Source organism: Schistocerca gregaria, chromosome 2 (assembly GCF_023897955.1).
Source record: "Schistocerca gregaria isolate iqSchGreg1 chromosome 2, iqSchGreg1.2, whole genome shotgun sequence".
NCBI classification, from domain to species: Eukaryota; Metazoa; Arthropoda; class Insecta; order Orthoptera; family Acrididae; genus Schistocerca; species Schistocerca gregaria.
In genome coordinates this window covers 551,525,113-551,552,986 of record NC_064921.1, presented here as the reverse complement: position 1 = coordinate 551,552,986, position 27,874 = coordinate 551,525,113, and the positions used below count along the sequence as shown (strand labels likewise).

General features: G+C 41.7%; 1 protein-coding gene across 1 annotated transcript; it reads right to left on the bottom strand.

Moving 5' to 3' along the window:
* Positions 1-540: 540 nt before the first annotated feature.
* On the bottom strand, positions 541-23,905 carry LOC126336207 (uncharacterized). The gene is made up of 3 exons (XM_049999714.1): positions 23,864-23,905; positions 14,571-14,735; positions 541-841 (listed from the first exon to the last, which is right to left on the bottom strand). Exons 1-3 carry the CDS (start codon positions 23,889-23,891, stop codon positions 606-608), a joined length of 429 nt encoding a protein of 142 aa, XP_049855671.1. The 5' UTR covers positions 23,892-23,905; the 3' UTR covers positions 541-605.
* Between the last annotated feature and the right edge of the window lie 3,969 nt (positions 23,906-27,874).

The following is a 27,874-nucleotide window of genomic DNA, read 5'->3' as shown; positions in this document are numbered from 1 at the left end:
TTAGTCAATGCCTTGCTTACTGACGCGTATTTACTATTTATTACTTTAAGAAGAGTATATTGTATAATAAGTATTATATCGTGAATGTCTTTAGTCCTATATTTGCGATTTACTAACTACAAGTTTTATAATTTTATATACGTTAGCATAAACACGAGTTCTACCTAATTCAAGTTCAGATATATACTCCTTGTGAGCTCGAGTGCTGTCGGCATAATATCGTAGTTCGAGTTCCAGTGAAAGAAGGTGCAGTCGATTTCATCTATCTCAACATTGCGCAGTAAAATTTAGCACTTTGTCTGGTAAAACTTTATCGTTGTATTCCTTTTTTACCTTTCGATCGTATTTGTACAGCTTCCAAAGCTTTCACATCTGATTGGTAATTCATGCCGTGACACAGTTGGGATGTGCAAATGTTGTAATGTGTTTTACCTGGTGTAAGACTGCCGCTACTGACAACTAAAGTTGATGTGAATGGAAAGACGAAATGTTGCCAATGACGTGGTCCTACTGATGCCCAGAGCGAATGTTAAGACAGAGTTCATTGCTGTACTACTCATTTATTGGCAGCGAGGCAGGAGCTTTTACATATCCAGTGTATTGCTTCAGTATCTGTAATCCTCCTGCCTGCTGGCTTTCTTCCTGAGTGAGTTGCGTTGCAGGTGGGCTTGTTCCAGGGAGTCAGCGGTGGCGGACTGCGAGTCTCCGTCACTGGTGTCGTCGCTCTGCGACTGGTTCTGGTCGCTGGCGACTTCCTCACCGGCGACCTCGTCGCTAGCGACTCTCAGAGGGCAACCGGGATAGTCGTTACGACACTTGTAGACAGACACCTCCTCCAGCCCTGCAACACAAGGCAATTCCGCTCACTGTCGGCACCAGTGTACACATGAGCAGGAAGCTACACAGGAATGAAGAACGAGCGAGATCAGGAGAGTCAGAGTACCAGGTCCGTGACCACAGATGGGGAAGGATCTCTGGACTCTACAAATGGTTAGTAACGACAGCAGCGGTGTCGCGATGTGATTTACGGAGTTTGCTAGTTATGGACGCGAATTTCGCTCCACTACAGCTCGCTGAAACATTCTATGGTTGTCATTTACTGTGCAAAACTGAAGCTTTTATGCTGTAAATACCAGAGACAATTGCCTCTGAAGCAAAGTGTCAAAAATTGCCCTTATGAAGAATGCAGAAGTAAAGAATATGTTAAATAGTGGCAGTTACATTGACGGAAAAAAATTGCAATACTAGAAGGGAGTTGTGTGACATAAACGGAAGATGGGAGGCATGTGTATACTTCTTAAAGATGAAGTTCATTCAAATTTCGCGCCAGTCGTATAAAAGTGTTACTAGAAGCGACACTATGTAAATGCATTTCAGGTTTGCTTTAAATACAAGCTATAACGATACTTAGCGTTAGTTAACTTGAGAATGGTCTTAGTGGTTTGATGTTAGTCAAGAATGCTTTAAGGCGATAAAGATGCCATTATTAACACCTAATTATGAACGACGTCGTGCAATAAGGTTACGAGAAGTTGGATGTTTCTTCTGCGATACTCCAAAAACAGTTGGCGGGAATGAAGCCACTGTGAATCATCCCGGCAGCGGTGGTCACCAGACTGTACGGTCGCAACAAGACCGTGCTCCAGACGGTCACGTGGTACTACTGGGAGCAATGATCATTTTGTGTGGGTGTACGGGTTTGGTGCATCGTACTGCATCTGCAGCAGCAATCTGAGCAGATGTTGTCACCACAGTGACACAAAAAACTGGTAAAAATCGCTTATTTGAAGGACAGTTCCGAGCCAGACGCCCTGTGGCGTGTATTCCATTGACCCCAAATCACCACCGCCTGCATCTTCATTGGTGTCAAGGGAGAGTGCATTCGAGGGCAGAGTGGAGGCCTGTTGTGGTGCCTAATGAAGGCTGGTTCTGTCCTGGTGCTAGTGATGGCCGTGTGTTGCTTAGAAGGAGGTCAGTTGAGGACCAGCAACCAGACTCTCTGCGTGCTACACACGCTGGTCCTACACATAGAGTTACGGTCAGGGGTGCGGTTCCGCATGACAGTAGGAACAGTCTCATGGTTATACTAACCATGCTGACTGCAAAACTGTACATCAATCTGATGATTCGACCTGTTGTGCTACCATTCATGAACATAATCCCAGGGGGTGTTCTCCTACAGGATGACTCTCTGTGACATACCGTCGTTGTAAGCAGACATGTCCTACAAAGTGACAACATATTGCCTTGATCTGCTCGATCACAAGATTTGCCTCCAATCGTGCACAAATGGGACATCATCGTGCGATTATTCTAGTGTCATCCACAAACAGCATTAACCGTACCAGTTTTCACCGACCGAGTGCAACAGCCATGGAAATCCATGCTTGAATTCAACATTGTTATTTCTAATGTAGCACCGTTTCATATTTTCAATTGATTATCTCGCGCTTTCATTAATCTATGATCCTGAAATCTTCATCAACTCTCGAAATTTTATTTCTCAGCATTAAATTTTTTTGCTGTTGCGATCTTTTTCCGTCAGTGCGTTAATGAGGAGGTACCCCAATTATGATGCGAATATGACAGAATGAAAAGGCAAAGCTGTCATTAAACGAAAAGTTTTTTTGGACACCATAGTGTTTGCCAAGACATGGTCCTGTTGGTGACGCTATGTCCCAGCCTTCTTCCAACTTCTTAACAGATTCAGCCAGCCAATTAACGGGAAACTTACAGCTTAATGAGGACTGCGAACTACGGCACATCTATAAAAATCCAAATACCGACCAGGGAAGGAAACCAACACATTTTGGTCAGTTGTCCGGAACGCAATACCAGAGCCATCATCCACACGTTACGTTGATTATAGACACAGTAAGTCAAATAAAGTGTAAGATACCTTTCATTTCGCGAAATGTTCCTCATATCGAAACGTGGTTTTCAGCAAATGTTAGAGCTTTGAGGGAAGTATCTTCGCTCTCAGCACTATTGGACTTAACTTCTGAGGTCATCAGTCCCCTAGAACTTAGAACTACTTAAACCTAACTAACCTAAGAACATTACACACATCCATGCCCGAGGCAGGATTCGAACTTGCGACCGTAGCGGTCGTGCGTTTCCAGACTGTAGCGCCTAGAACCGTCGGCCACTCCGGCCGGCGGAAGTATCTTTTTTGTGTGGTTAAGGATTTTTAGCGCTCGTATCAACGGAGATATAGAAGCAAGTATGTTTCTTAGGAAGGACACGTACGCTTTTTATAACTTCATTCTATAGCTACTGAGAAGACATTTACAGTGCTTAAGATTTTGTTAATGTAGACGTTGAAACCCTTCGTAAAAAAAAAAATCGAGAAATGTCCTGTAATTTCAGGGCACAGTGGCTGGAATCGCCGTTATCGGTGATTGTAGAGCTCTCGTGCTATACTGTATCAGAGTATCAACATATTTTCCTGTTTTCTTGTCTCCTTCAACATTCGTTCAGTGTAGACATGTACAACAATGAGGAGAAGTATGATATGCTACTTCAGTATGGTGAATCTAAAAGAAATGCCGTAAATCATTACAGTATTATTGGGCTATCTATTCTGATCGCAAAGTCCGATGCACCAGGTAATTGCGGGATTTACTACGAAGCTAGTGCAGACAGGCTGTTTGAACGTCAGAAAGGGGAGAAGAGGGAAAACTGCGACTGACAGAGAACACGAAAAATCTGTTGTGGCTGCGACGCTAATGAATCCGCACAGTGGTACGAGATGTATTGGCAAGGAACGTGGAATCAGGCAGACGAGGGTCATTCGCATCTTGCATCGATAGAATTTCCATCCCTATCATCTGCCACTACATCTGGCAATCGATGACAGTGATTTCGACAGTCGTACACAATTTTGTGAGTGTAAACGTATGGGGCTGCATCATAGGAAATTACGTTGTGGGACGTTACTTCACCTCAGTCGTTCTAAATGAATGTTAGTACGACCACTTTCTGACGAACGGTCTGCCGGTTCTTCTATAAAAGGTACCACTTTATATTCGACAGGGCATGTGGCTGCAACAGGAGAGTTGTACAGCAACAGCCTCATCAGGAACACCACTCGTCGCCTGTGCGGGTCGCGCATCATCCGTCACTGTCCCCCTGCCATCAAGAAAACGCCGATCACTTACGCACTGTTTTGTCTGAAATACTCTTCGTATCACATACACCCAGCATTCTCCTGTGTGTGTCCGCTGGTCAGACATCTTGAAAGCTTTTTACACACCCCACTGTTCTTCCTTCGTAACGATTGTCAGTGGCACCTCCATTGATCGGTCACACGTTGCGAGAAAGGAGCAGTGATAAATAAGTAACCTCTGCTAACGTGCAGCATCATGCGGAACAAATGTTTGATTTACTTTGCAACACAAATACAGAATGAGAACTTTTATGGACTTTGGACAGGACGAAATTCTGTTGTCAAATAACCTGCGAGGTCCTCCGACTTGACTCCTGTCGATTTCTTTCTGTGCAGAGCACTCAAAGATGCAGTCTATGACAAAGTCCCACGTCCGCCAGAGGATATGTGCCGTCGAATCCTCAGTCCATATTCTACCATATTACCCACTGTAATTACATCTTGTCGTCGTTCTTTCGGTCGGCGATTGAAACTGCGCCGTTCAGTCAATGGTAAACAATTTGAAGACATACTTAAATAAACCCCCCCATGAACCATGGACCTTGCCGTTGGTGGGGAGGCTTGCGTGCCTCAGCGATCCAGATAGCCGTACCGTAGGTGCAACCACAACGGAGGGTATCTGTTGAGAGGCCAGACAAACGTGTGGTTCCTGAAGAGGGGCAGCAGCCTTTTCAGTAGTTGCAAGGGCAACAGTCTGGATGATTGACTGATCTGGCCTTGTAACACTAACCAAAATGGCCTTGCTGTGGTGGTACTGCGAACGGCTGAGAGCAAGGGGAAACTACAGCCGTAATTTTTCCCGAGGGCATGCTGCTTTACTGTATGGTTAAATGATGATGGCGTCCTCTTCGGTAAAATATTCCGGAGGTAAAATAGTCCCCCATTCGGATCTCCAGGCGGGAACTACTCAAGAGGATGTCGTTATCAGGAGAAAGAAAACTGGCGTTCTACGGATCGGAGCGTTGAATGTCAGATCCCTTAATCGGGCAGGTAGGTTAGAAAATTTAAAAGGGAAATGGATAAGTTAAAGTTCGATATAGTAGGAATTAGTGAAGTTCGGTGGAAGGAGGAGCAACACTTCTGGTCAGGTGACTACAGGTTTATAAACACAAAATGAAATAGGGGTAATGGAGGAGTAGGTTTGTTAATTAATGGGAAAATAGGAATGCGGGTAAGCTACTACAAACAGCATAGTGAACGCATTATTGTGGCCAAGATAGATACGAAGCCCACGCCTACTACAATAGTACAAGTTTATATGCCAACTAGCTCTGCAGATGACGAAGAAATTGAAGAAATGTATGATGAAATAAAAGAAATTATTGAGATTGTGAAGGGAGACGAAAATTTAATAGTCATGGGTGACTGGAATTGGGCAGTAGGAGAGAAGGAAACGTAGTAGTTGAATATAGATTGGGGGGTAAGAAATGAAAGAGGAATCCGTCTGGTAGTGTTTTGCACAGAGCACAACTTAATCACAGCTAACACTTGGTTCAAGAATCATGAAAGAAGGTTGTATACATGGAAGAAGACATTTCCAGGGGCAGATGTGGATCTGACCACAATCTATTGGTTATGACCTGTAGATTAAAACTGAAGAAACTGCAAAAAGTTGGGAATTTAAGGAGATGGGACCTGGATAAACTGACTAAACCAGAGGTTGTACAGACTTTCAGGGAGAGCATAAGGGAACAATTGACAGGAATGGGGGAAAGAAATACAGTAGAAGAAGAATGGGTAGCTTTCAGGGATGAAGTAGTGAAGGCAGCACAGGATCAAGTAGGTAAAAAGACAAGAGCTAGTAGAAATCCTTGGGTGCCAGAGAAAATACTGAATTTAATTGATGAAAGGATAAAATATAAATACGCAGTAAATGAAGCAGGCAAAAAGGAATACAAACGTCTCAAAAATGAGATCGACAGGAAGTGCAAAATGGCTAAGCAGGCAAATGTAAGGATGTAGAGGCTTATCTCACTAGGGGTAAGATAGAAATAGCCTACAGGAGAATTAGAGAGACCTTTGGAGATAAGCAAACCACTTGTATGAACATCAAGAGCTCAGATGGAAACCAAGTTCTAAGGAAAGAAGGGAAAGCAGAAAGGTGGGAGGAGTATATGGAGGGTCTATACAAGGGCAATTTACTTGAGGACAATATTATGGAAATGAAAGAGGATATAGATGAAGATGAAACACTAGATATAATACTGTATGAAGAGTTTGACAGAGCACTGAAAGACCTGAGTCGAAACAACGCCCCCGGAGTAGGCAACATTCCATTAGAACTACTGACAGCCCTGGGAGAGCCAGTCCTGACGAAACTTTACCATCTGGTGAGCAAGATGTATGAAACAGGCGAAATACCCTCAGACTTCAAGAAGAATATAATAATTCCAATCCTAAAGAAAGCAGGTGTTGACAAATGTGACAATTACCGAACTATCAGTTTAATAAGTCACTGCTGCAAAATACTGACGCGGATTCTTTACAGACGAGTGGAAAAACTAGCAGATGCCGACCTCGGGGAAGATAAGTTTGGATTCCGTAGAAATGTTGGGACACGTGAGGCAATACTGACCCTATGCCTTATCTTAGAAGCTAGATTAAGGAAAGGCAAACCTACGTTTGTAGAATTTATAGACATAGAGAAAGCTTTTGACAATGTTGACTGGAATACTCTCTTTCAAATTCTGAAGGTGGCAGGGGTAAAATACAGGGAGCGAAAGGCTATTTACAACTTGTACAGAAACCAGATGGCAGTTATAGGAGTCGAGGGACATGAAAGGGAAGCAGTGGTTGGAAAGGGAGTGAGACAGGGTTGTAGACTCTCCCTGATGTTATTCAATCTGTATAATGAGCAAGCAGTAATGGAAACAAAAGAAAAATTCGGAGTAGGTATTAAAATCCTTGGAGAAGAAATAAAAACTTTGAGGTTCGCCGATGACATTGTAATTCTGTCAGAGACAGCAAAGGACTTGGAAGAGCAGTTGAATGAATGGGTAGTGTCTTGAAAGGAAGGTATAAGATGAACATCAACAAAAGCAAAACGAGGGTAATGGAATGCAGTCGAATTAAGTCGGGTGATGCTGAGGGAATTAGATTAGGAAATGAGACATTTAGAGTAGTAAAGGTATTTTGCTATTTGGGGAGCAAAATAACTGATGATGGTCGAAGTAGAGAGGATATAAAATGTAGACAGGCAATGGGAAGGAAAGCGTTTCTGAAGTAGAGAAATTTGTTAACATCGAGTATAGATTTAAGTGTCAGGAAGTCATTTCTGAAAGTATTTGTATGGAGTGTAGCCATGTATAAAAATGAAACATGGACGACAAATAGTTTGGACAAGAAGAGAATAGAAGCTTTAGAAATGTGGTGCTACAGAAGATTGCTGAAGATTAGATGGGTAGATCACATAACTAATGAGGAAGTATTGAATAGGATTGAGGAGACGTTTGTGGCACAACTTGACTAGAAGAATGGATCGGTAGGTAGGACATGTGTTGAGGCATTAAGGGATCACAAATTTAGCATTGGAGGGCAGCGTGGACGGTAAAAATCATAGAGAGAGACCAAGAGATGAATACACTTAGATTCAGAAGGATGTAGGTTGAAGTAAATACTGGGAGATGAAGAAGCTTGCACAGGATAGAGTAGCATGGAGAGCTGCATCAAACCAGTCTCGGGACTGAAGACCACAACAACAACAGCTACAACCAAATTTTTGTTCTCAAATTGTTTATTTTTTTCGTGTGTATGAAACTGTATTGCAATGTTAAATAAGTCGACTGTGTGTATTGTACGTGACACTTTTCATGACCTGCTTACGTCCAACATGAAACGACGTTTCAAACGTGTAAACGTGTGCGAAATCTTATGGGACTTCACTGCTAAGATCACCAGTCCCTGAGCTTACACGATACTTAACATAAATTATCTTAAGGACAAACACACCCCCATGCCCGAGGGAAGACTCATACCTCCGCCGGGACCAGCCGCACAGTACATGACTCCATCGCCTAAGACCACTTTGCTAATCCGGCGCGGCAAACGACGTTTCATTAAGAAGAATATTTATTTTGCGGTGTGCATGTGGTCTATAGAGTATTCTCAATAAAATGTTTTGCTCAATGAATGTTTCTCATAATATACAGTTTAGAGCAGTGTAGGTAGATGTAGTGTATATATTTTACGTCTAAGTAGTAGGTAGAAACAGTGTATGTATTTCACTTGTAAGAAGCACACAGCCGTGCAAAAGAAAAGAGACGTCAAGTCTTCCTTTTAACATATAGATATTTGATACAGTAGTGGCATTTTGCAAACTATAAGACCTCTTTATTTTTGAAGAATGTTTAGTTGATTTCATTGTTCAGCTCACGTAAATGTGGGAGTATACAATAAAGTGAAATGGTAGTGTGAAATAGTTTTCCTAAGTCCTTTGTGATACTCTTGATCCTAGCCTGTAGCGTAATCCCTATGCTCGTACAACATTCGTACATGAAGCTAAATCTAAATCGTAAGTGGTTTCAAGGGGAAATAAGGCTTTATTCTCAAAGCGCAGGCCTGCCTTACGTTACTCAACTTCACAGACTGGTTCAAAACGCCTCCTTGACATGCTTTGCACCGGCCATCGTGTTCTGGCATTCTAAGGCATTTCTCGAAATTTTTACGATATGTTTCTACTTCAACATTTAAGAACATTTTAATACTATAGTTGTGTCCTCAGTAACTACCGAATGTAGGGTATACTATTTGATAAAAAAATCCTTATTTCAATATCTCAGTTGATATCAGCGCTAAAAACATTAACCAAACATTAAAATACCTGTTCATCGACGTTGTCATATTTGCCGAAAACTGCCTTTCAATATGTGTAACCGTTCGCGAAATATGTGTGTGTGTGTGTGTGTGTGTGTGTGTGTGTGTGTGTGTGTGTGTGTGGATTCAGTCAAATGAAAAGGTTCAATTACAGACATCTTGACAAACGTTTTCAGGGAGGTGTTAATCCAGTATGCTGGTTATATCCACCTATACGTAGGCCATAGTAAATCTTACATTTGTTCCGCATGGTGTGGCACGTTAGCAGAGGTTATTTACTTATCACTGTTCCATTCTCGCGCAGTGTCACCGACCAATTGAGTTGCCGGTAACAATTGTTACCAAGGAAGAACAGTGAGGTGTGTAATACACTTTCTTCGTGCGGAAGAGGTCTGTCTAGCGGACATACACAGGAGAATGCTGGGTGTGTATGGTACGAAGTGTGTTTCAGACAAAACTGTGCTTAAGCGATGTCAGCGTTTTCCTGATGGCAGGGGGACAGTGACAGTGACCCGTACAGGGGACGACTGGAATTCCTGATGAGGCAGTTGCTGATATTGACGTTTCCAATATCATTACCAAGGATGAATCAATATACCATCTCAAGAATGAGATTTTCACTCTGCAGCGGAGTGTGGCTGACATGAAACTTCCTGGCAGATCATATCAGCGCACACTCCGCTGCAGAGTGAAAATCTCATTCTGGAAACATCCCCCAGGCTGTGGCTAAGACATGTCTCCGCAATATCCTTTCTTTCAGGAGTGCTAGTTCTGCAAGGTTCGCAGGAGAGCTTCTGTAAAGTTTGGAAGGTAGGAGACGGATACTGGCAGAAGTAAAGCTGTGAGTACCGGGCGTGAGTCGTTCTTCGGTAGCTCAGATGGTAGAGCACTTGCCCGATAAAGGCAAAGGTCCCGACTTCGAGTCTCAGTCGGCACACAGTTTTAATCTGCCAGGAAGTTTCAATATACCAACTGTCTCATCCGGAATCCAAACGTGAGAGTGTGCAGTGGAGCATGCAGGTCGCCTAAACGAAATAAAATCTGTTTCACAACATCAGCCGGTATGGTCATGGTGATCTTGTCCTTCGACGAGCGCCTCTGCTGGTGTAGTTCGTCCCGAAAGAGAAAAAACAAATGCCAACAAATACTGCGACGTTCTAAGTCGGCTGCGGCTAGCAATCAAGAATAAACGCCGGGGTTGCCTCACAAGGGGCATCTTATAGCGCAAGAACGCAAGGCCTCATTATTGCCGAACAAACACAGTATACAACGGCGTCGTGGAAGTGGGAGGTGCTAGACCACACCGCTTATAGTCGTGGTTTGAGTCCCTGTGATTTCCACGTTTTTGGGCCACATAAGAAACGCCTCTGGGGACGCCACTAAGAACCGGATGAAGAAGTGCAGCAGGGCATGACAAAGTGGTTCCATATTGAACTCAAGGAGGTCTTCATCCATGGTATTTATCGTTTCGTGCCAAGGTGGGCAAGTGCATAACAGCAATGGCCATTATGTACGGCTCTGACCAGTAATAGGGTTCGTACTTGGGAATGGACCTTTTCATTTGACTGCACATTATGAATGTGTTCAAGACGATTTGAGATAATCCAGTGCAAATATTAGGAGCATGAAGAAGCTAAAACACGCTTAAGCTGGACAGACACCACATTGCGTTAGTTACATTGCGCTAACAAGCATAAAGGAAAACGCTACCGCGCGACTGCTACGGTCGCAGGTTCGAATCGTACCTCGGGCATGGATGTGTGTGAGTCCTTCGGTTAATTAGATTTAAGTAGTTGTAAGTTCTAGGCGACTGATGAGCTCATATGTTAAGTCCCATAGTGGCCAGAGCCATTTGAACCATTTGTAACAACGCTCTAACTGTTTTACTTCACAAGAAAGGTGGCAGACAAAACATAAAATCCCATACTCTGTACACCAGTCGGTTTGCTCTTCGTAATACAAGGTTCTTCAAAAATTCGTGCTTAACGAGGAGTGAAAAAAAAAAAACAAAGGTCAATTTATTGTTATTCCGTGTTACTTTGGTCTTGGAGTATTGTGGAAATCAGCCAGCTGTGAGCACCTAAAGCATTTAAGTGAACGAATAAAGAACCATGAGGAGTGTGGAGTACATTTAGTAAATGTTTGTAAGCACAAAATCTTTGGGGACGTTGTCACTGTGGCACAGATTGATTCAGCATACACAATATCAGTTCACAACTACGAAGTATTAGTTACAAAAAATAGGCAAATACCAAAGATGGTTAACGTTATGTGGACCTCTTGAGCTAGCACTAGGGCTCACAATGAAAGTCGGGAGTCACTTAACCAAGTCATTTTCTTTGTTTCGTTATCTCTTCTAGGAAATTTTGACTGCTTGTAACAAGATAACCACTTAAACAGCTTTAGTAAATATCCGTCACACGTGATATAAAATTAAATTTTGTATTGTTTCTACTAAGTTTATGTTGAAGAACTGATTGAAGCCACTAGTGCGGCCATTTTTATTTCAGTGCCAACAGATACTGCCTGTAAAGTCAGTACGTCATTATACTGCGATATATTAACGGAAAGAAACCTGCTCACGGATTCCTTTCCTTTTAAAATGCTCATTATGGGACAGAACGTGAGCTTAGTGAGGTTCTAAACTGGAGTCTGAAACATGCCTGTGTTCAAGAAACACCCACTTCTGTAACACATGGTGGAGCCCCGGTAATAAACGGCAATCCTGGTGCTGTACAGTCTCTCGTACAAAGTATTTTCCCATGTGGCGCGTGTTCCGCCGTAAAATCAAGCGCCGGCACGTCGGCCTGGAACGTTACAGCAGACGGGGCTGTGAGACGCCGTCAGCCAACAGTATGCTGACTAGGACAACACCACCCCAAGAGCAGCCTCTATACGAGGAGAATATAAGCGTCTCCACGCCTAGCCACGGCCGTACTAGAAGACGAGCCGTCATCCAGTCGCTTTAGCCGTGACTTATGAATTGTTGCGGTTTAATTGCATTAAAATGGTGTATACCGAAGGACACTGATTAATTGCATGTCGCCAATCACTTGCGACACCTGTTTGTGAAAACACAAACTTAAGTATTGTCAATTTAACTTACTGTAATAAACTACATTAATGAGATTTGCTTGAACTGTTATCTAGCTATCCGAGAAAACAGCTTTCTAGGCACCCTTTATTAGACAAGTTTGCAGGATACGACAGCACGTACGATAACTGTTACGCACATCAAACAAATTAGATTATGCAATTACTCTCAGTGACAAAGTCAAGTCTGTTTGGTTTTTCTTTGCAAATATTCCTTAATTTGCGTTTTCCTCTTCATCTCATAAGAGAAGTGATTTGTGACAGACACACCCAACAATAAGAGAGTCCCTTGATTTTCTTCAACTACATGGAACTTCCAGTTTCACGTTGTTTACCAAGAAAACGAATTATACTTGTTGGAATGTTTTGGCAAGCCTGAGGAAGAGAATCGTTTCCTTAAAGAAATTTGGTTGATAACTCGGAATTTTCTCCCTTCTAAATTTTTTTCTGTGAGTTTATGAAACATGTTGATGTTGTGTATGACCCTGTTCAGTTTCAGAGTTCAAATTCCATTACCACATACAACGTATCACGTCACTTTTTCACTATTTCTCTGAAATACGAGATAATATTGCATGGTATCTATTTTCTGAAGATTAATGCTCTGATCCTAATCTGATGGCACATGCCAAAGAAGTGCGTTACAATCTGATCAGCTAACCGACTGGGCGATTGCAAACGACTCATATGTTTATCAGCCTTGAAATTATTTACCCAAAACATTTTGCTCCATTCGGGGACAATTTCCCAGTCATTTTACTCAATACCTTTTCATTAAGTTGCAGTCCATTTAATTGCCACAATAATCTGCGTCACACTTGATATAAAATTAAATTTTGTACTGTTTCTACTAAGTTTATGTTGAAGAAATGATTGAAGCAACTAGTGCGGCCACTTTTATTTCAGTGCCAACAGATACTGCCTGTAAAGTCAGTACGTCATTGTACTGCGATATATTAACGGAAAGAAAATTGTCCAAGGATTCCTTTCAATTTAAAATGCTTATTTCTGAAGATTAATGCTCTGATCCTAATCTGACGGCACATGCCAAAGAAGTGCGATACAATCTGACCAGCTAACCGACTGGGCAATTGCAAACCACTCATATATTTATCAGCCTTGAAATTATTTACCCAAAACATTTTGCTCCATTCGTGGACAATTTCCCAGTGACTTTATTCAATACCTTTTCATTAAGCTGCAGTCCATTTAATTGCCACAATAATCTGCAAAATAAACTGGCAGTGAGTTATCGTAACAATACGTTTAAGCATTACATCATTTACTAATCTGATCACTTTCCTTGAGAAATATAGTCTTGAACAATCGTTCTCTGAGGTGAAGAAATTCTTACCATCCGCGCTACGTAAACCTGTTTCAACAGCAAAAGCAAAGCATAGTTTCAGCACTTGAAAATAACTAAAGTCTTCCTCAGGAACAGTATGGGTCACGAAACGATGAACTCACTGGCTATCTGTCCCATTGGTAAGGAGGGAATTAGCGAAATTCCGAGCTTCAGCAACGGACTAATTCATATTGTCAAGTAACCTACCAGGACAAAGACCTCATTAGTTAACATGTTAGTAAGGTGAAATACATATGATAGCATTCCTAGTCAAGGTTCTTCTCAGAGTCTTTTGCCTTGGCCGTACTGAAAAAAAAGAGGGTCTTCAACATTTGGTCTCTGTTATATTCCCAACAGTACAGAAGTCACATGTTTCCTCCGACAGTTAACCATATCTGTTTTTTAGAATAAAATTACACGAGACACACACACGAGCACATTAAAATTGGTGAGCTTACTTCTGTAAGTATATTATTTATTACTAGCTACAGTATTTCGTGGATTATATTGCTAGTCCGCAGTTCGTGGTTGTGCGGTAGCGTTCTCGCTTCCCACACCCGGGTTCCAGGGTTCGATTCCCGGCGGGGTCAGGGATTTTCTCGGCCTCACGATGACTGGGTGTTGTGTGATGTTCTTAGGTTAATTAGGTTTAAGTAGTTCTAAGTTCTAGGGGACTGATGACCACAGATGTTAAGTCCCATAGTGCTCAGAGCCATTTGAACCATTTGATTATATTGATAACTCTGTAATTACCATTTTAACATAGGAAGTATGGCATAAACTATAGTCATATAACAAACAATTCGGAATAATTCCTTTATAAAGCATTCTAACGTTTTGTCTGGTCACTAACAAGGAAAATGAGCACCAACCGACACTGCTTAATCGACTATATTAACAGAACACGATCGTTTCGACTGAAACTAGTGGGGAATGAAGTACTGTTCGCCCTCCACTTTCTGTAGTTATCTCTGATGTTCCTGAAATGTTGACAGAATGTGGGGCAGGGACTGGGTTAGGCATTATTAGAAAAGTGAGATATCTGGTTATCACAGAAATGAAAATAACCTTGCGGGCCTTTTTGGAGGCGCCTTTCCCGCCAGTACCTGGATGTTACACTTAGTAATGTGTGATTTATGCTATAATACTTACACATTTTACAAGCGCACATCTGCATGTGGCAGTGGTTGGTGAACTTGTAGATGTTGCCCTGTTTGTCCTTGGCGCACACGAACCTCGGCGACGGCGGGCAGTGGCTGGGACACGGCATCAGCGTCGATGTGCGGTACGCCTCCGCGAAGGCGAGGGCGCCCAGGGCTGCGGCAAACCAACACCTCACAGCACGTCAGAGGCAGCTGCTGGCACGGAGGCCAGCACGTATTCCGTACCACAGGCGTCGGCAAGTCATGCGGCAACGGACACAGTAAAACAAACGACGCACTACGAAGGAATCATCCGAATGAGGTGGATATCGACAAATTTAATGCACATGTGCAGACAAACTAATGATTACAACTGCTGAATATCTGGAGCCTTATCCAAGAGGAAGAGAGTCGCCAATTGAGCAATGAGCCGCTGGTCCACTCCTGGTCCTTAGATTGTCAAAACCCTAAGAGGTTGGATAGCTTAATGCTCCAAATGTCCTCAATTCATAAGGGATCCGTTGTGGCTGAGGTAGAGCTTGGAAAGCAAGACGACCAGCAGTAAAAAATTCCGCGATATGAGAGCGGGCAATATCTTGCTGAAATATCAGCCCAGGATTACCTGTAATGGTGGGAAACAATACGGGGCTTTGCACAGTCAAGACGTTTAAATTCCTGTGTGTAACGTTCCAAAACGGTATGAGGTGGAACGAGGAAGTGAGGACGGCTTGGAAGGCGAGTGGTCGACTTCGGTTTATTTGGAGAATGTTAAGGAAGAGTGGTTCAACTGTAAAGGAGACAGCATGTAGGAAGATGGTGCGACCTGTTCTTGAACACTGCTCGAGTGTCTGGGATCCGTATCGGGGCGGACTGAAGAAAGACGTCGAAGCGATTGCGAGGGGGGCTGCTAGACTTGTTACCGGTAGGATAGAGCAACACGTAAGTGTTGATGCTTCGGTAACGCAAATGGGAATCCCAGAAGAGAAGGAGACGTTCTTTTTGAGATATACTATTGAGAAAAGTTAGAGACACGGCATTCTAAGCTGATTGCCGAACGATTCTACTGCCACCAACATACGTTGCGAATAAGGACAACGAATATGAGATACGAGAAGTTAGGGCTCAAAGGGGAGCATATAGATAGTCGTTTTTCGCTCGCTCTGTTTGCGAGTGGAACAGTAAAGGAAATTAGTAGGGTTACAGATACCCTCCGTCATGCACAGCACGGTGACCTGCGGAGTATCTATGTAGATGTTGAAACGTCCCCTTAGAAAAATTGTACAAGACTGTGCTTAAACTGACACACAATATTTTTAACGCAACGGAATCTGACTTTCAATAATCCCTACAAAAGAATGGCCCTGACTAACATTAAAATATACCTTTCACAAATCACTTACCTCACAAAAATCTTCGTCACTCAAGCTACTGCAATACAGCGAGGGCCACTACTGCCAGCTAAATAAAAGATTCAAACTACTGAAGGCACTATTTACTGATAGGCATAGTTAGCAAATGAATGATTTTGGTAGAGAAAAAACAATGTATTTACCTTAATATTGTTCAAAAGTCACATTATATATAGCAGTTCATGACATCCAGTCTTACAAAGTTACTGTCTCTGTCCAGATCATCGGCTCTCACAACTCCGCCATCTCTCTCCCCACGTCCACCACTGCTGGCGGCTCACCTCCAACTGCGCAACTCTACGCGCTGTTAACAGCCAACAGCCCAACACTACAATGGCAGACAACAATGCAAACTAGACACAGACTGCACAGAGCACAGCCAGTGATTTTCATACAGAGCGCTACGTGGCGTTACCAATAAGAAAACCTAAACAGCCTACTTACAATGCAGATGTGTATGTAGATGTAGACGTACCGTTGTGGTTTAAGTGCGTCGCTGTTGACAACCACAGGGGTCCTGCTATGAAAAGGAATGGCACCCCGGTTGTCGGGGAAGGGGGGGGGGGGTGGAAGAGAGCGACAGTCATGTCAGTATCCCACCGCATTCCGAGGCATCTCCAGATACGTTTAGGCATCTCCACATACGCTTTCGCCTTTCGTAGGGGCCCAGTTAGAGCTCATCACTCAAGACAGTTCCGCCACACTCAACAGATCCCAGGCCGAAGACATGTCTGGAGACGCCTCGGGCAGCGGCAAAATGTCATTACCATAGCCCGCCATACGGCCCTATACCCACAAGTGATGGTCTGGAGTTCCATTTCTTTACACACCTCGACCAATTAGGTTGCCATCCGCGGTACCCTTACAGCACATCGACTTTGTTGTAGGTCCCGTTTTGTTGCCCTTAATGGTGAGCCATCCTTGGCTGACATTTCAGCTTGATAATGCCCTCCCGCACACGGCATGAGTTTCTACTGCTTGTCTTTCTGCTTGCCAAGCGCTGCCTTGGTCATCAGTGTCTCCGGAACTTGTCTTGAGGACCCATTCGCGCGTAGTATGGCACGATATTCCTCAGTAGGAAATCTAGCAACTTTCTCAACCATTGTCATGGCGAATAACTGTTTGCGTAATGGTCAGAGGTAGACCAACGCCTTATTGACTTGTTCAATTTGTGAAGCTCTTTCTCGTGAATAAATGACAGAATTTTTTGTTTCTGGACTTGTAATCATTTGTTTGGCTGTGCGTGTATATTACATCTACCGATTTCCGTCACATTTGGTTAATACATCCGTGTTACGCGTCTCTTTCTGTCATACAGAGTATTGCCCATTTCTCTTACATACCACTCTGTCGTGATTCTTGAGATAACATCCACCCCTGAAACCCCGCGCTCCTTTGCTTCGAATTGTCAGTGGCGCCCGAAATAACAGGTGGCACTTTAGTTGGAAAATTTGTGAAGACTTCCAAAAAAATTATGGTTAACAGAATTTTGGCATTTTGAAGTGCATTCGATATAGCATAGAAAAATTCTTTCATGCTCTAGCCCTTTTAGTTCAAATTACGAGAAAAAAAGTGAAATATTGTGTTTCTAACATCGTGATTGTTCTGAGAATATGAAGATATATCTAGTGAACGGTGATACGGAGTACTGGATGAGGAACACAGATCTTGCAGGTAAAACGTGTTACATGGTGTGAGTCATTCATATTCATCTACATCTACATCAATACTCCGCAAGCCACCTGACGGTGTGTGGAGGTGGGTACCTTGAGTACCTCTATCGCTTCTCCCTTCTATTCCAGTCTCGTATTGTTCGTGGAAAGAAGGTTTGTCGGTATGCTTCTGTGTGGGCTCTAATCTCTCTGATTTTATACTCATGGTCTCTTCGCGAGATATACGTAGGAGGGAGCAATATACTGCTTCCTCTTCAGTGAAGGTATGTTCTCGAAACTTCAACAAAAGCCCGTACCGAGCTACTGAGCGTCTCTCCTGCAGAGTCTTCCACTGGAGTTTAAATATACCATCTCCGTAACCTTTTCGCGATTACTAAATGATCCTGTAACGAAGTGCGCTGCTCTCCGTTTGGTCTTCTCTATCTCTTCTGTCAACCCTATATGGTACGGATACCACACTGCTGAGTAGTATTCAAGCAGTGGGCGAACAAGGGTACTATAACCTACTTCCTTTGTTTTCGGATTGCATTTCCTTAGGATTCTTCCAATGAATCTCAGTCTGCCATCTGCTTTACCAACGATCAACTTTATACGATCATTCCATTTTAAATCACCCGTAATGCGTAGTCCCAGATAATTTATGGAATTAACTGCTTCCAGTTGCTGAGCTGCTATTTTGTAGCTAAATAATAAGAGATCTATTTTTCTATGTATTCGCAGCACGTTACACTTCTCCACATTGAGATTGAATTGCCACTCCCTGCACCATGCGTCAATTCGCTGCAGATCCTCCTGCATTTCAGTACAATTTTCCATTGGTACAACCTCTCGATATACCACAGCATCATCCGCAAAAAGCCTCAGAGAACTTCCGATGTCATCCACAAGGTCATTTATGTATATTGTGAATAGCAACGGTCCTAAGACACTCCCCTGCGGAACACCTGAAATCACTCTTACTTCGGAAGACTTCTCTCCATTCAGAATAAAATGCTGCGTTCTATTATCTAGGAACTCTTCAGTCGAATCACACAATTGGTCTGAGAGTCCATATGCTCTTACTTTGTTCATTAAACGACTGTGGGGAACAGTATCGAACGCCTTGCGGAAGTCAAGAAACACGGCATCTACCTGTGAACCCGTGTCTACGGCCCTCTGAGTCTCGTGGACGAATAGCGCGAGCTGGGTTTCACACGACCGTCTTTTTCTTAACCCATGCTGATCCATACAGAGTAGATTTCTAGTCTCCAGAAACTTCATTATACTCGAACATAATACGTGTTCCAAAATTCTACAACTGATCGACGTTAGAGATATAGGTCTATAGTTCTGCACATCTGTTCGACGTCTCGTCTTGAATTTGTGGATGACCTGTACCCTTTTCCAATCTTTGGAACGCTACGCTCTTCTAGAGACCTACGGTACACCGCTGCAAGAAGTGGGGTACGTTCCTTCGCATACTCTGTGTAAAATCGAACTGGTATCCCATCAGATACAGCAGTCTTTCCTCTTTTGAGCGATTTTAATTGTTTCTCTATCTATCTGTCGTCTATTTCGATATCTATCATTTTGTCATCTGTGCGTCAATCTAGAGAAGGAACTACAGTGCAATCTTCCTCTGTGAAACAGCTTTGGAAAAAGACATTTAGTATTTCGGCCTTTAGTCTGTAATCCTCTGTTTCAGTACCACTTTGGTCACAGAGTGTCTGGACATTTTGTTTTGATCCGCTTACCGCTTTGACATAAGACCAAAATTTCTTAGGATTTTCTGCCAACTCAGTACATAGAACTTTACTTTTGAATTCATTGAACGCCTCTCGGATAGCCCTCCTCACACTACATTTCGCATCGCGTAATTTTTGTTCGTCTGCAAGGCTTTTGCTATGTTTATGTTTGCTGTGAAGTTCCCTTTGCTTACGCAGCAGTTTTCTAACTCCGTTGTTGTACCACGGTGGCTCTTTTCTATCTCTTACGATTGTTCTTGGCACATACTCATCTAACGCGTATTGTACGATGGTTTTGAACTTTGTCCACTGATCCTCAACACTATCTGTACCTGAGACAAAACTTTTGTGTTGAGCCGTCAGGTACTCTGTAATCTGCTTTTTGTCACTTTTGCTAAACGGAAAAATCTTCCTATCTTTTTTAATATTTCTATTTACGGCTGAAATCATCGATGCAGTAACCGCTGTTCTGCGTTAACTGTTTCAAAAAGTTCGGGTCTGTTTGTCACTAGAAGGTCTAATATGTTATCGCCACGAGTCGGTTCTCTGTTTAACTGCTCAAGGTAGTTTTCAGATAAAGCACTTTAAAAAAATTTACTGGAATCTTTGTCCCTCCACCCGTTATGAACGTTTGAGTCTCCCATTCTGTATTTATTAGCGGCTCTACGATAAACTGAGAAACTGCAGCTTTACCTCTAATTTCAGATTTTGACTAATGACGTCATAGCCAGGATGTGTGTTTGTAAACAGTGGTAACGTCAAAAATACGGTTGCTAATAGTAGTTATGTGTGCAGTGTCCGTGCCAGTAAAATACTTTCCTGTGAAGATTAGTGCAAATCTGAGGATGATACGGGTAAGTACGTCTCAGACAGAGATACTAAATATGTTCCAGAAAGCAAATGTGCTCAAAAAAGTATTCTTAATGAGGTAAATAGGAAGAGTTCTTTAAGCAAGTAAACAATTCTGTGTTCATTAGAATTGTTTAGGTGAATTTATTTGTCATTTTGTGGCAGAATTGTTAAGGACCAGCTATAAAATTGGGCTGAAAAGTGGATTAATTTTTGAGTCTGTTATACCTCATTTTTTGTGGAATTGGTAATGTAAGTAGTAGTATCATAAACTGACACAATGAGAACCCTAAAACATGTATTTTTCAGAAGTTTCACAATAAAGGTTTGTTAATTCGCCCAGAAAGTAAACAGTGGCAGAGCTCCCAGCGTGCCAGAAAATAATGTTAAGGGATAACTAACATAGTTTTAAGTATAAAACTTTGAACGGAATTTACGATTTTAAAAATATTCTAGAAATATTTGCAATAAGAAAAGGCTTATCTTAAAAATATGAGAACACTGGACTATATTTGAAGTATTTTATTCATGAGAATTTGTTGTGAAACTCTACTGTGCTGCCAGCCGGGTTGGCCGTGCGGTTCTAGGCGCTACAGAATGGAACCGCGGGACCGCTATGGTCGCAGGTTTGAATCCTGCCTCGGGCATGGAAGTGTGTGCTGTTCTTAAGTTAGTTAGGTTTAAGTAGTTCTAAGTTCTAGGGAACTGATGACCTCAGTAGTTAAGTCACATAGTGCTCAGAGCCATTTGAACCATTTTTTTGAAGCACTTGCGGCACTGTTTCGGACTTTGGACCTACAGATCCTAAATGAGGCACTAGTAGGCCACCAAATGACATCCCACTCTAATCGCCGAAATAGTCTAAGGTAAACGGATACATCCAGTGATGGTTTGGATCAGTATCTGGCACTGAATCTTGATACATCACAGTTTCCGAACAATTCCTTCACAGACTGTAATATAAATAGTTTTATCACATACATTTTTTCCTTTCGCAAATATCTTTCCTCGTTTATGATATTACTGAACAATAAATTATGAGGAATAGGTACATCGTAGTAGTTAAATTTAATTAAATCGTAATTTATTGTAGTTGCAAAGGAAATGCACGAAATCTCAAATAGGAAAAATAGCTTCACGGAATTGATATTGTTGTGCCACGTAGCGGAGGCTTTCATGAGAAGGCAGTGAGAGTGAATACAGATACTGGGTGGAAGCGTTTGGTGGTATTGTCACGGCATCGTTCTTCGGTTCCATACAGGGTCGGCTGAGACAGTTCTCACGATCCCTAAAACCACTATGATGCTCAAACGATCTCCGCTGTGGTGCCTCAGAGGAAAAGTCTCGTACGCTTGCCACGTTTGCTGAAGCAGTCTTTCCCACGCCTGAACAGAGCGACAGTTGCCTCAATGTCGTCTACACAAGACATACTCTGTACCAGTTAAGGGTGTGCACTCAAAAGAAAACCGTGTTTTTGTGAACAAGAATTTCTCTGAAGTTCTCATTGACATTTGTTGTAACCTTTATAACCTTACGAGCAACTAAATGCCTCCTTTACTAAAATAAATGGTCTGCTATTGTTGGCTGTTATTAAATTTCAAGAAATAATTTCCCTAGTGCAGTGTCTACCAGAGCATTGTGTTGCCCATCCGCGATCACACCACATTACGACTCGTAAGTATTTTTTTCTTGCTTGCTACGATACACTCTTTGGCTACTTAGACATAATTAGTAATTCTAATTTACTGTTTCGATCAGTTCTAAGCCACTCCCATTCATATATTCAATTTTTATTTAGAACGGTCCAGCCAGTTTCTTACGTTTAATTGTCGTAGAGTTGCATAAACGTTTGGACAGTGATGGCTAAAGCAGTACAATTTATGAGCTAACTTAAGCAGCTGCATAGCAAACTGTCATTGTCTAACAAGACGCATCAAACTCTTAGATCCAACAGTGAGGAGAAAAAAATGTGGAATGGAAAAGCAACAAAGATTTCAGAAGACTGCTACATATCTTACACATCGATCACAAAACATAGATTTTGGGATGTGCTGTATGTTTTTCAAAACACAAAATCTATAAACATAAGGGATGTTGTACAACATATCGTGTCTTTGCATCTTCCTAGAGGTAGTTCAGGAAGATGAACTGTTGCGTAACCTATGAGATGATACTAAGGCGCGCCTGGCAGTCACGGCTTGTCAATAACTTCATTCTTCACGTCTGCGTTAGTCTTATTCCTTAGCGTAATTATAATCGCCAGTTTTGGATTGTTTCAGTCTTCAGCGATCAAACGTTTGTACTGATGAAATGTTACCTCAATATTGATCGGGCGCATAACTTTCAAACTCTCGTTAATAATGACCAACACGTTTCTGACAAAGATGAAAGATGAAAGATTTATAGCTGTCGTTTTAATTGCAGTACAGGCATGTAATGAGATCCTTAAAGAGGCACAGCATATAACTTCGTTAGCTTCTGTTTTTGTTCTTGTATCTCAAAATATGTAAGCGGTATCACTACGCAAACGCTCTTTATATATACCACCAATGAAATATCAAACATGATAAAATTTGACCTGTATGATAATATGAAGAACAGGATACCTCTTTGTTGAATTTCATGTTGCATAGTAATGAAGAATGTCGTCAGACGTGCTTATAGATCACGTTACAGAAGAGAATGTGCTACAAATTATTCAAAACTATATATCATCCTTTTTGAATTGTATATAAAGGCAGAAGAGGTGTTCAAGACGTGTCTCGAGAGTGCGAATGTAACCGTTATCCAGAAACCGATCTGTAGCACTTACGTGATTTGATTCTTTTGATGATTTGTGTGGTACAACCACAGGAACTCAGAATCTGGTATTCGATAATAGAAGTATTAAGACTTATTGAATATCATGTAATCTGCCTGCCCCGATACGTGAGTGGTCAGCCTGACGGAGTGCCGTCCTACGGGCCAGCGTTAGATTCCTGCCTGGGTCGAAGATTTTCTCCACTCAGTGACTGAGTTTTGTGCTGTCTTCATCATCATTTCATCCCCATGCGGTGCGCAGGTCGCCCAATGTGGCGTCGAATGTAATAAGACCTGCACCAAGGCGGCCGGACTTGCCTCGCAAGGGGCCTTCCGGCCAATAACGCCAAAGGCTCATTTCCATTTCCATGAAAAATTTAAGGAGATCAGTGCACCATGTATTATTGTTGTTCTTAGTCAACTGTGATTTATAAACGATCTGTTTTCAGGAAGAAGATTATAATATATGATACTACACAACGGCGTAAAAAGGGAAGAAAATGTTGTGTCATCAATCACACGCCGAGTCGCATACTATCAAAGCGTTTCGAACTTGTTTAAAAAGGCTGTGGACAAGAATGTATCCAAATTGTTTTGATACATAGGCTGCTTGTAATAAGTAATTTGTGATAACTCATAATATTGCACACTACAAGAAGAGGTAAGTAGGCCGGTTTTCTTTCTTATCAAATAAGACAATTTTTGGGAGCTCTCCTCCTTAACAGAATTTGTAAACAAGGGACTAACTCACGAGGCTCTTCAAGACTATGTAACCGTTTTACGTGACTAAGTAAAATTTTAATGCTCTAGTGACCCGTTTGGTGTTATGAACATAAGATTTTAACTTACCGGCGAAAAGCACCAACGCAACTTTCATTTTGTGAGCTGTATTCGCGGAATGCTACTCCACGTGCTGCCTTTATATAGCTATTCTCTGTATCAGTTCTGCTTAGTGTTAGAAACGTTATCGGCGAGAGCTTCCGTCGGGTCATGTTTCTGTCTGAGATAGCGGACTGTGACTCAAGAAATGTACGTCGACGTGGAAACTAGAGAATGCCGGTATTGATCAAAACATGTGACGATGTTAAATAAGAATGATAACGTATGGTCTACGACGTAATTTTATACCTGTGCGTTGTTTGTACTGAACCACTTACCTGGACCTCTATAAAAAAAAAGCAGATGGTTTTGTTGCAGCGAAAATCACGAAGAATGTGAGCTCGACATGGGTGACATTTTGTATATTCCTCAGTACCCATCCCCCATAACATGGCATGCGTTTATGATTCTGCGTCGAAGCAATTGTTTCTCGGTAAGATTACGCGCGAGGAACGCTCCGGTCGTTTTATTACAGAAAAGGTTTGAAGTGCCACCCGTAGTCTGCTAACGAATTAGGGTTGTCAGCGATGTCATTTTTCATTGGTCGCGTGTGAATCTTTATGTTCCGTCTCACTGCCACAGCGCAGTATCTTCGTGTTTTACAAATCACGTTTTACAATAAGCTTAGTGAATGGTAGTAGCAAGCAGCTGGGAGTGGAAGTGTCATGCACCCAAATAAACATCATTCACACTAAGAAAAATATTAAATTAAGGAAACCGTCGAATAATTGTACAATGAAATGAGAAAAGAAACTATCATGTCCTTTACAATTAAGTGATAATACACTGAACAAAATTTCGCCTCCGGCCATCACTCCTGGAGGCGTCGTCCCACACAACCTGTGTTTAGGTTCACGCAGCGGCTGGCCTTACAGGAACATCCAGAAATACACTCATTGTATTACAGACCACAATTTTAACTGAGAACCAGGGCCAACAATTGATTAACAAGTATAAACAGCGAGAGACAATACAGAAAGGGTTCTACAATGTGCGAACTACGCCAACAAAGCAAAGTAATTCAACTTAAAATAGGTTAACAAAAACAGTAAAAAGTTATTTAAATAGGGCAAGTAGTTCCTTTTAATGATCAGAGAACTTTGCAAAACAGTTAAGACGTGTAAGCTAAATTCAAAATAATTAGCTAGCGAAGATCCTGAGAGCTCAAATGATGATAACAATAAATTAAAATTTTTCTATGGAGCCGACAGGCTTACAAGATGAACACCAGATCTGTTATTCACGTTTCTTGATAACTCGTAAGTATGTTGTAGATGGGTAATTACCCCTGAGGGGTAGAATGAAGTTTTGTGAGGGGAGAAACTGAAAGATTCGATTCTGTTTTACTCACGAAACCAAATTACTTTCAAAAGATCAATACTGTTATCACAATATTGTACCACTCTAATAGTGCTTATACAAGTATCAAGAAATACTTTTTCTCAATTAGTAGCGTTCATGCGGTGAAGGTTACAGAATCCTCACATAGTCCATCCATTACACAGGTATGACGTGCTTCCTGCCTACATCGCAGATGATAAGAGTGTGACATATATGTAACAAATGCAAAATATCCCAAGAAAATACCTTATCCCAGTACCTGCAGTGGGCCAAAATTGCGTCATTGTCCGCTTCTAAACATGTAAATGAGTTAATTGGCCCTCAACACAGCAGTAACTAAATAAGGGACTATTATAGTGCTGTACACAGTCTTATTATTATTACTACTACTGTTACTATTAGTGGCTGTGCTCAGACGCAAAGCATTAGCAGCCTGATTGATGTCTTCCAGTTTCTGCCAGTTCAGAAATATGGAGTGTAACAATCAATTAATTTATTAACAGTAAGTACAGGGGACATATTTCAACGTCTCTGATTTTAAATGAGGTGCAGGTCAAGCAAGAGTGGCAATGGAGAGGAAATGCAGGGGAAATTTGTTTTGTTACAAATGTCTACCATAACTGTGGATAGTTATCTTTCTCAGATGAGAAGAAGTTGTGAGTAGGACTTACGATGCATCACGAATTCCTTTGTAATTCATTCTAGCGCGCACACACAAACACACACATATATATATATATATATATATATATATATATATATATATATATATATATATATATATATAAACTAAATGTCATTCATCTTGCCGTCATCATTTAAAAAATAAAAGTGTTCCAGATAAAGTATTACATTCCACGGTTTAGTTACGTGCTAAATTTGATCAAATGTGCCAGAGAAGGAGCAACAGACAACAGGGAAGAGGGAGGGTGGAGGGGGTAAGGCGGGGCTGCTAGCTAATGTCTCATTGCGCTCAGGGTAATGGCCTAAGAAAGGTTAGGAACCACTGCTCCAGAGGGACATGTCCTGAGTACCTGGCTGGCGGCTTTTCATGCTATGGACCCCAGTTCGAAAGAAAACTAATGTTCTTATTTTACACATACCGCCTACACCCATGTCTCGACCTAAGACAGTGTAGCTCAAAAACAGCTCTAAGCACTATGGAACTTAACATCTGAGATCATCAGTCCCCTAGGCTTAGAACTACTTAAACCTAACTAACTTAAAGACATCACATACATCCATGCCCGAGGCAGGATTCGAACCGCAGTACCAGTGCGCTTCCGGACTGAAGTGCCTAGAATCGCTCGGCCACAGCGGCCGCAGACAGTATAGCGCAGCTGCCAATTTTCACGACTGCCATGCTTCATGTCCTGCCTCTGAACTTTTTTTAAATTTTGTTGTATACAATGTCATTTAATAGTATATGTCATGCAAATCGATGCAACAACAGTCATTTCTGCCGTAGCAATTTCGTTAAAAAATCAATCATTACAGCACACTTTCTTCGGATGTGTGTTCTCTTTTTGGTTCTTAGTTAAAACTCTAAAATCTCCAAAGAGATCGCGACTATGGGAAGCTGTGGAAGGATTCCATATACAGACGAAAGTACTGATCCCTAATTTTCAGTTCTGCTACGAAATTAGCACCGATCAAATCTACTTCCAGAATCAATCGACGTATAAGTAATTCTTTGCGCAGAGAGGAGCCTAAACCGTCACTGCGCAAAGAAGAGATTGGAACAAGATCACTCATTCCTTCACAGTATAGTATACACTGTATCAGGAAAGCTATACCGTTTTGTTTCGTTACAAAACGATCTGGGGAATGAGGACGGGTTGTTCATAAGAGGGTTGACGAGCTGACTCACAAATTTAAAAATGTAATCGTTACCAGCGCTAAATAGGGATAGATCACAAAAGTGCTGCACGAAGAGCTTTTAAAACCTCTCATTCTTTAGTACGTGCTGCACGGAAAATTTCATTACATTGTTGATTATTGGGAGGACGTACTGATCACGCACTTTAAGATCCAATTTATGTAGATGAAAGTAAAGCGTACGCTTGGCTGGTAAAAATTTTCTCATCGAAATGTACTCGTGTTTGCCAACACTGTGATGTTTATTTTTAGATCTATACTAGAACAGCTACGAAAAAATTCAAAATGCTCCCAAGCCTCTATAGGCTAACACAGAAATCGCTTCGAGTTATGATTTTATAAAAATTCTTTCTTTAATTGTGCATCAGTTTAGTGAACCTGATATCACAGTAATTATCAAACACGCGTGGTTCGCGACGACGTTGATCGAAGGAAGAACAACGTTTTTGAATTCAAATGAACTATGTTATCCTCCTTTGCTTCTAAAAATTCTGTGGAGCTGTAAGGTAGTAACTTTCATAAAATGTGCGTGGTGCTCCACGAATTCGTGTTTCGGTAGCTTCTGCGACAAATACCATATGGAATTCTTTTCGCTCGAAACAGTTGATAGGGAGTAAGACGATTCTGTAATCCACTCATTAACAAACACATTTTAAGATATTTTGCTGTAATGACTGAGTTGTGAATAAAATTGCTGCGGCGAAAACGACTATTTCTGAATAATTTTGCTTGAGAAATACTGTGAATGATGTAATAGAAAAA

Excerpts from the sequence above, each read along its gene's own strand:
- LOC126336207 (XM_049999714.1), bottom strand. The coding sequence starts at position 23,891 with ATGAAAGTTGCGTTGGTGCTTTTCGCCG. Across the intron at positions 14,736-23,863 it reads TGCGTTGGTGCTTTTCGCCG|CCCTGGGCGCCCTCGCCTTC; the intron begins GTAAGTTAAAAT and ends GGTTTGCCGCAG. Across the intron at positions 842-14,570 it reads GATGTGCGCTTGTAAAATGT|GGCTGGAGGAGGTGTCTGTC; the intron begins GTAAGTATTATA and ends CTTGTGTTGCAG.